Source organism: Aquila chrysaetos, chromosome 4 (assembly GCF_900496995.4).
Source record: "Aquila chrysaetos chrysaetos chromosome 4, bAquChr1.4, whole genome shotgun sequence".
NCBI classification, from domain to species: domain Eukaryota; kingdom Metazoa; phylum Chordata; class Aves; order Accipitriformes; family Accipitridae; genus Aquila; species Aquila chrysaetos.
The window spans coordinates 19,987,933-19,996,883 of record NC_044007.1 but is presented as its reverse complement, the minus strand read 5'-3'; the positions used below and the strand labels follow the sequence as shown (position 1 = coordinate 19,996,883).

General features: G+C 42.6%; 1 protein-coding gene and 1 long non-coding RNA gene across 3 annotated transcripts in view; one reads left to right on the top strand and one right to left on the bottom strand.

The window, feature by feature from the left end:
- Positions 1–211: 211 nt before the first annotated feature.
- On the bottom strand, positions 212–2,191 carry LOC115340150. The gene is made up of 2 exons (XR_003922942.1): positions 1,515–2,191; positions 212–659 (listed from the first exon to the last, which is right to left on the bottom strand). It is a non-coding gene; the product is annotated as an uncharacterized LOC115340150 (long non-coding RNA).
- A 129-nt stretch (positions 2,192–2,320) lies between these two features.
- EMC2 (ER membrane protein complex subunit 2) overlaps positions 2,321–8,951 on the top strand; it is a 45,529-nt gene continuing 38,898 nt past the window's right edge. For both annotated transcript variants that reach the window (XM_030011214.1, XM_030011213.2), the window contains exons 1-2: positions 2,321–2,447; positions 8,044–8,157. In XM_030011214.1, coding sequence (XP_029867074.1) covers positions 2,408–2,447; positions 8,044–8,157 — 154 coding nt within the window. In that variant the 5' untranslated portion in view covers positions 2,321–2,407. The remainder of the gene's footprint in view (positions 2,448–8,043; positions 8,158–8,951) is intronic.

The window sequence follows — 8,951 nt, the reverse complement described above, 5'->3', positions numbered from 1 at the left end:
TTTTTTCATTTTCATTTGGTAGTATGTAGAACTAGCTGTGCTACCTACAAAAAGCTTGTGGTGAGTTTTCTGCACTTTTAAATAGTCCCCTCAAAACACCTTGCATTTACCATTATTATGTGAGATTTGGATCACTACCTTTCCAGTTGGTTCCTGCAGAAGTGGCACAAGAGCAGAACATGACAGATCCAGAAAAGAAATTTCACGACTATTCCCTTTTTAGAGCATTTTAAGCTTTATTAGCAAAACACTTTAACATTTGAATTAAGTGATGGAGCTCCTTGGCATTAGAAAACAGCTTTCAAAACCACTGTTTTGTTTCCAAGAAGAAAAAGCTTAATAACAAAAACATTTCTGTTTCCAACTATAACAGTATCTGGCATAATGGGATATTGTAACAATAATTCCTGTCTCTTGGTGTGTGTGGATGGCTTCCTCCTCCACAGTAAGAGCACAGGAAAGAAGTAGAAGGGTCAGTTTTGAGCTCGGCAGAACACGGCGTATGTGGTTTTAGGCAAGTCGTTCAAGACTGCATCCAAAAAAGGCAGCAGGCAACACTCAACAGTGCGTAACTTCAGGATCCAGTCTCCTCTTACAGTGCAGGTGGAGGGCTGCATGTCTTAGGAAGCAATCCAGCATAACCAGGGAGCTGTCTAAATCTAGCTAGGAGAGAGATCAGAGTTATCACTGTGAATGGAACTAGACTGAGCACCTGTGAGGTACCATCTCCCGCCTCCTGCTGAGACAGAAAGTTGTGGGCAGGTGCAGAAGCACAGAGGTAGATGTCCAGGGAACTTAAAAGTCCGAACCCCTCCCAAACACTTCAAACATACATTTCTCAAATTTCAGTTCCTTCAGCATTAGGTGGCAGCTGACAGGGCTTTTAAAAGGATCAAAATTTTGGATTTATATGCTTAAAAGTTCCGTCTGCGTCCCACATTAGGCATTACACCTAGCTCAGCAATCCAGCAGCACTGAACTCGGCAAGCTAATTTCGCCTTTTACCTCAGCTGTGTCAGTGTTACCCAGTAATGTGCAGAGCAGGTCTGTGCTAAATCCTTTATGGATCTGGCACACAACCATTCTGCATTCATTCCCTTACTTGTAAAACAGGAGTATTGCTCCTGTAATAGGACTTACTGTCTAAAAGTAAGGGACTAAAAGGGGACTTACTGTCCCCTACTCATAGGAATACTACAAGAATAAATAAATAAATGTTTTTGGAAGTGTTCAGATAATACAGACACTGGTATTGTAAAATTAGCTGGAAGTACAGTTGTGCTATACAAGGTCTAAACAATTCAGTGACTCAGAAGATCAAAAACCGCTTTCAAGGGAAGAAAAATTAGGCATACACAGTCTTTCTAGACCACTATTTGAATTCCAGTTGAGGCCTTTTAGCTAAGTCATTACATGTAATTACGCTGTAGATTGTATTAAGAATTAGTAGTTTATTCTAATACAGAGGAAGCAACACAATAAATGCAGACACAGTTTTCTCGATACTAGGGTACCATTTGTTGATGGATCTAGGGGATTAATTTTGAGTATGGAGCCTGAGGTGTTTCCCGGAAGAGGACTTGTCAGAGTTGAACGTCAGGCAGGTAAGTTTCTAGTGATATTTTCTGAAAACCATTTCCGTTAGCATACACGAAGTTAAAGATCCATCGCCATTTTTCTAACATCTTCAGCGGAGATACATGTATTTCTTAACAACTACACAGTATTGACATCGGGAGCCTTCTTTACTGAGAAACCCTTCATCTCCGTGACTGGTGGTCTGCAGAAGCCACGGTGTCGGAAAGTAAGTGGTGGAGAGCAGACAGAGGTGGGCACGGCCGGCAGCGGGCCCCTGGCCCTGCTCCGGGCTGTAGGCCCCCTCAGGGCTTCTCCAACTCGTAGCCAGAAATTTGTCACCGGTGGTTCGCTGCACCTGGGGCGGCCGGAGCAAAAGCAGAGGAACGGGTGGTTCATCCGTGCTGGTTCATCCCCGCCTCCAGGCGCCCGGGGGCACGAAACGCACTGGCAGTTTGCAAGCTGAAAGCAAACCAACGCGGGGGCCTCCTCACGCGGCGCGCATTCAAGGCCTAGGGCTCTGCGCCACGCGAACTGGGCACGGGGAGTTTACGTGGACGATAACACGGGAGAAATTAACCTGCAGCCCGTAGTGCCACCTCCGGTTCAGGCTCTGCGCGTTTTAATGCGGCAGCTAAGCCAGGCCTCTCCGGCGGCTTTAGGCCGTCTCCCGCCGGCGGGCCGGGAGGCGGCGGGAGCCCCGCGGCGGCCCCGGCGGGATCGCGCAGGCGGGCGGCGCGTCAGGCGGGCCCCGCCGCGGGGCGCCGCCCGCCCTGCCCGCCAATGACGGCCGGGGCCGTCACGGCGGCGCGTCACGCGGGCGGCCGCCAAGATGGCGAAGGTGTCGGAGATGTACGACGTGACTTGGGAAGGTAACGTCGCGGCCAGCCGGCGGCCTCCCGGCCGGGCCCGAGCCCGGGCCCGGACCGGCCGAACGACCGACCGACCCCTGGGCGCGGGGTAGGGACGGCGGTGGCCGCACCCGCGCGGTGCCCCCGGAGCCCCGCTGCGCGGCGGGCCCGGGGCGGGCCAGCGCCTGTGCCCCGGCAGCCGCTGCTGGGCGGTGGCGGCGCCGGCACCGGTACCGGTTCCCGGGCGGGGCCGGGGGGCGGCGGCTCTGGCAGCTGCCGGGCTCCTCGGCCGGCCGGCCGGCGCAAGCGGGGCGGCGTCGCCGGAGAAGCGGCGTCGGCGAGCGGTGCTCAGCCCCTCGGTGCCCACCGGTCCGCCGGCTGCGTAAGGTGTACATCGCCCAGCGAGGGCCCCGTGCCTGTCCCCGGTGCGCGGCGGGGTGAGCTTTCCTGCTGGGGCGCTCTCCCCCAGCGCCGGTGCGGGCGGGGCCCCTCCAGCCGCCGCCTCCGCTTTGTGGGGACGGACCCCCGTTTCCCCCGAGGACGCGGCGGGGGGTTCCTCCTACCCCTGCTTCCCGACACCCCCCCCCCCCCAAAGTGCTGACACAGCGCTTACAAGAAAAAAAGGCCTCTTGGTTGGGCCGGCAGCTTGTGTCATAGTTCACCTTTTGGAGCACCCGAAAATTACCTGATGCTTTCCTGAAACGTGATCATAAGCGTTTGTGGAGGAACTCCCAGAAGCTCTGAAGCGACATGCAGGCTTTTGGAAATCCTGCTCCCCAGATCTTTGTAGCTTTCATATCTGTTTGATCATAATGATTATTTATTTTTCATATAACAAAACTTTCTGAGGTTTACCTGACACCCTCGGTGGCTTTTCTCATAAGCAGTATGTGTTCAAATGTGAGTTCATACAGCACTCGAACCCATTACAGTCTCCTATCAGGAATAAATTAATGTTTCTCTGTAATTTGGCCATAAAGGGGTAACCTTTAGCTAGGTGGTCCCATGCATTATGAACATTATACAATAGAGAAGATAATGCGGAGAGAAGCTGTGTGATCTTTGGTTTTTTATTTATTTACTGCTAATCTGTGAAGAAATAATTGAGCAATAGAATAATTCCCCGAGCATAGACTGTTGGTTAGTTTGGTTTTGTAGTATGGGGATAAGAGGAAGAACGTTGTGTGGGATGTATTGTAGCAGATGCCAGTAACTTGCCCATCAGAAATAGTGTCCGTGCTGTCTTTTCTGCACCTTTTTCTGTAGGACTCTGAAGCAAAACAAAATGGAATTTGAAATATTCAGTCTTCAGCTCAAATTGCATTGATGTCAGAAAATACTTTAGCTGGTATTGAAGAAAATAGTGCTGTAACTGAGTGATTAAGGATGAAGAAGCGGGCTTTCTTGCCAGCGTCTCTGGTGGTCGGTTTATAGGTAGTTTTGTTCTGATACTTGGTTGCATCAGCGTGATGTCATTAGGCTAATTTAGCACTTTAGAAAAAGCTTGGTCGCCCGTTCTTTTATATCTCTTGTGAGAAGGTATAGCGGTTGTGAAGCTCAGCTTGGATAGAGAGCAGGCAGGCCACTGTATGGGAAGGGAAGTTGTATGGAGCATTACTGGTGCCATTAGGCTTTTCCAGAAGTTGCTCTAAACCAGCTTGTGTAAAGAACTTTTCTAGTTTTTATTTTGCTTGAACATACATGGTTACAAAAAGCAGAGACGTAGGGGGTGTTTTTCCTCGTCTTGTTCTCAGGTGTCAGTGATTGGGAAGAGAAATGAGATTTTTCACAGGATAGGTAACATGCACTGTGGATATGTTTCTGTACATTTAGCCCTAGATAGTTTTGGCTGACAGTATTGCAAAGTTGTGTCTTTGTCAAACTTTGTAAAGGCCAGGTACAGGATGCTAAAGCTTACTACTTTTGGACTTGGCTAATTCATACTGAGGTGAGCATTCTACTCTTAGAAATAACCTCCATATTCTATTTCCAAGAGTTTTGATTGACATCTGTGACATTGTGCTAGGTGCATGGTTTTGCATATGGGTTTGTTGAACGAGAAATTTTTGGGGACCAGCTGGGGACTTTTATCATGGGTGGGATGATCCCAGCAGCATTGTGACCTATTACCTAGCAAAGAACTTGGACGCAGTTCTAGGAATTTAATGTAGCTCATCTTGAGTTTTCATAGAAATTGAGCATTTTAGACAACCAGGTGTATGGTTGGTATTTATCTGAAAAATGTCCTTTATATACTCAGTCCTTTGTAAACAAGACGGTTTTTACTTGCATATTGCTCAAAGATGAAACTGATTGGAGGTTAGGGAAAAAGAATAACATGAGACAAATGAAATACAGTTTCTACCTTGCTTCACTTTTCACTCAGGTTCTTTGTGACAAAGGTAGGAGTTTAACCATGATTAAATTTTATGTTAGATCAATGCGTTTTACAGATGGTTAGGAAAGATAACTGAAAATAACTGTATTTTCTACTGTTGGAGCTGTCTTTATTTTTCTTTCTTTACTTTGTCTGCTGCTATGTCTCGAGCTTTAAAGTGTATTTTGAAAATACCATAAAATGCTTTATAGGATGAAATTTAACAGTCCGTATATGTGAGGCCATTTTCTTGCAAATGTATGTATTGGGGAACATGATATATAACAAAGAGAAAATCCCAAACGAATTTAAAACCTGAACACTTCTATCTTTTAACGTCTCTAGTCATTTGAGTCCATTTTAGATGACAAAGTTGCTTCCTTCCTGTGACTTAGAAACTGAATTCGTATTTAGGTTGCATAGAAAGACTCTAGGAAATGGAAGACATCTAATGTTTGATCTCTGTCATAATCTGTGTGCAATTAAGTGTTGGTGAGGTGTTTTCATTGTGTTCCATGCTGTGTTTCCTTGCTTTTAGGTATTCCTAATTTTCAGTTGTAATCAAAGGGGCAGATCACTTTACTCTGGATTTTATATATGAATTTGCGGGGTTACAACAGGCAAAGGTGAGATGCTGGGGCATTAGTTGAGGCCACTTTGAAAGCTGAGTTGTTATGGTTAGAGACAGCATCCGCAGTGCCCAGCTGAGCTGCCTTTGCCTCTGCTTGCACTTGCAAAGTACTAGTTAGGCATCCGGATAAGGCTAGGGGTCTGGAAACCCGCAGAGAGCAGTTTGCCAGGCCATTGCACACCCTGTGCGTTAGGTAAGCTTGTTGAACTGGTGGATTTGTGAGGTTTTTGGTTTGATTCCTATTTTGCAAGATGAGAGTGGGTGGAGCTGAGGTGTGGTGGAAGATCTGGTGTCTGTAACAGAAGAACGATATACAAATCAGCTCTAGAAATATAATGGTTATGGGGTCCCTGAGTGACTGCTGGTGTGGTTGTGGGGTCCCTGAGTGACTGCTGGTGGCAGCAGTTGTTATATGTCAAGGTAACATTTTGGAGTATGCAATGTATGTCTCTATTAATAGGGGTGGCTTCCTTTATTTCAGCAGGTGCTTTTAGATATCGAGGACTTGAAAACTATGATCCAACTAAACAATCAAAGTATAAGTAATTATAAGAGGATCACTTCATATCTGGTTGCTCAAGCCAAATTAACTGACGCCTTAATAGACACAAAAATAAAACACCGGTTATTTCTTTTGGCTTGCTGTAGGCTGCTTGCATGTTTTTTGGGAACAGCAAACATTGTGGCAAGTGCATCTGCTCCTTTGAACTTGTAATGTTTTGATTTATATGTGCAAAGCTTGCTAATTTAAGAGAATTTAGGACTAAAACAAATATATCAATTGCTCAGGACCAGCCTATATACGTGACAGGAGTAATTGTAGCTGAAACTAGACATGTCTAACAATTTTTTTTTTTCTAAAATCTCCAATTGCTGTTGCCCAACCTTGTATTATGTGCTGTATGTAGATTTGCCTCCAAGACTGAAATTATTATTGGCTGACTTTTGATAGCTTTCTTAGTAAACAATTCATTAAGTTTGACAACATTGTGAAAAGTCTTGTGTAAATTTTACTGCAGTTTTTTAGCATTTTCTTTCTTCTACCTTTTACTTAAAATTCATTATTTCTAAAAGTGATGAGCCTCCTGATAGATTCACATCAATGAGAACTTTTTTTTTACTTTGTTTTTTGGTCATCAGCTGATATACTGTTATACCGTTCTGCATTGACAGTTTTTTTCCATCGCTGTAAATGCTGTGCTTGGGTGATGAATGGTAGATGTGCGTTCTGTTAATACATAATTCAGACACTATTCCATTTGGAATCACACTGGAATGGAGGCATTGATAATTTCCAAGTAAATGAGTGGGTAGAAATCAGACAGCTTATTTATTTTTATGCGTTTAGCTTGTCAGCTTTTGTGAATGTTTGTGTTCTCTCACATTCTTGCTGTCTAACTTTGAATATCCAGGGACCATCATGTGTCTAGAACCGTTTAACTTTACCCATGCATATGAAATGTAACCCTGTGGTGGTTTTGGTTGAATTTCAAAATACAAAATGTAGCACAATAACAGTCTTATGAGCAATCTGAGATCACTTCAGGTAGATGGAAGAAAGCTCAGTGCTTAATTTTTATCTGTCAGTTATGTTAACTATGCATTTTGAAGAAAACCTGACAATGTTTAGATCTATTGTGTTTGTTTTTCCAGCAGTTGTAAAGTTTAAAAAAAATATTGGCAACAGTTGTCATGGTACCTTCATATTAGTAAAGCTACTATCTATTAATGAAAACTATTTTCCTTAAGTTTCCTCAAAATTTGTTTTTGTACGTGGAACGTCTACACGTATATAAATGTATGTGGGTATATAAAATCCCATTCTTAGCAATTTCCTGATCCAGAGGATAACTAAAACCTAGGCTAGGTAGTGCTCTCTAGCTGACTTTGAGTATGCCTGCTGTCTTGGAGATCTGATCCATAGTAAATGTACTCTTGAAAGAAAAATCCTAGTGCTAAAAGAAACTGTCTTTTCTATCTTACCTAGTTAGTGATAATTTTTATACCTTTGGGTACTTCTGTGGTGTAGAAAGCCTTCACTTCCATGTCTGCTTTTCTTGCGGCTCCTTTCTGTAGGAGTGTGTAGATTCTTTTGAGAGTGGAAGTTCACAGCATTTTGCTTACAATGATAAACGTGAGCAGTGGTTGAGTTCTCATAGTTTTTGTAATACTAAGAGTGAAAATTTATTCACCTGGAGCAGAAATGCAATTATAGTACTGTTTGTAAATATGAATGTGAAACTACTTGGGAGAAATCTCTCATAGCCTATTTTTCCTAACCATGGGTAATGTCCATTAAATTTATCATTTATTGGATAACTAGGTATAAGGGGTTTTTACTGCATATGTTACTAACCTGAGAGAGTGCAAACTTAGAAATTGAATCGATTATATTAAAGCATGAACATGGTTTGTGTGATATGGTTTCAGAGGTCTGGTACACCTATCTGTTCTCTAGTAGTTTCTAATATTAGTAGAAGTTACTTTTTTAGATCTATTGCTCTCTACACCCATTCTTCATGTGCATATTTTTAAGAAATAAAATTCAAATTCCATTACTATCTGGAAATCTCAATATTTTCTTATTTTTTTCTCCCCTTTGCCCCCAGATATGCGTGATAAAATGAGGAAATGGAGGGAAGAAAACTACCGAAACAGTGAACAGATCGTGGATGTTGGAGAAGAGTTAATTAATGAATATGCATCTAAACTTGGAGATGACAGTAAGTAAACAATCATTATTTTTAAAACTTCCATTCAGATTCTATTTTCTATGTCTGTGTTCCCTTTCTGTATCTGCTGATGTTGCTGAAATATATATTACTTTCTTAGTCTAATAGGCTTCCAGAATTCCTAGATTTTATTTCTTTCCCAAATATAGGCTGCAGTGAAAACAGATGGAAAAATTACCTGCTAGAACTTTTAGTTCGCTGTATTAGTAGTTAGACCATTATGTGAAAACTTAGTGTGAAACTGTTATTTAGCTGTCATTTGACTGATTTTCTGTTCTTCAACACTGTGGCAAAAATTGAGAAGTATCTTTTTATAACAGAAAGCTATTCCTCAATCAAGTCATACATACTGCAGAAATTAATATTAAGGCTGCTTTTATTACAACATTACATTTGTGATATTATAGTTGAAGGTAAGTCTAAGTTTCCACTATTCATGAAATTGTTATTTTCAGGGGATTTTAACTACCTTACACTAATTTCAGTAGACAAAAGCTTGGATATAACATTTTTTGCTGAAAGAGAATTGTTTAGAAACATGCCACAATACAATAACACTCTCTACTATAAGCATAAAGTAAAACAAAGTATAACAAAGTGCTATCAAGATTGTATAGGTTTGCATATTAATCTCACACAGGTTTTTATTTTAATGCTCATTCTTTCTTCTTTTTCCCTTTTTTATAATTCAGGTAATTTAATACAGACATTCTTTAATACATTTCTCTTGTAGTTCTTTCATTTTATTAACTTCTGTTATATAGTCATGGTGGATTTTAGCAGCC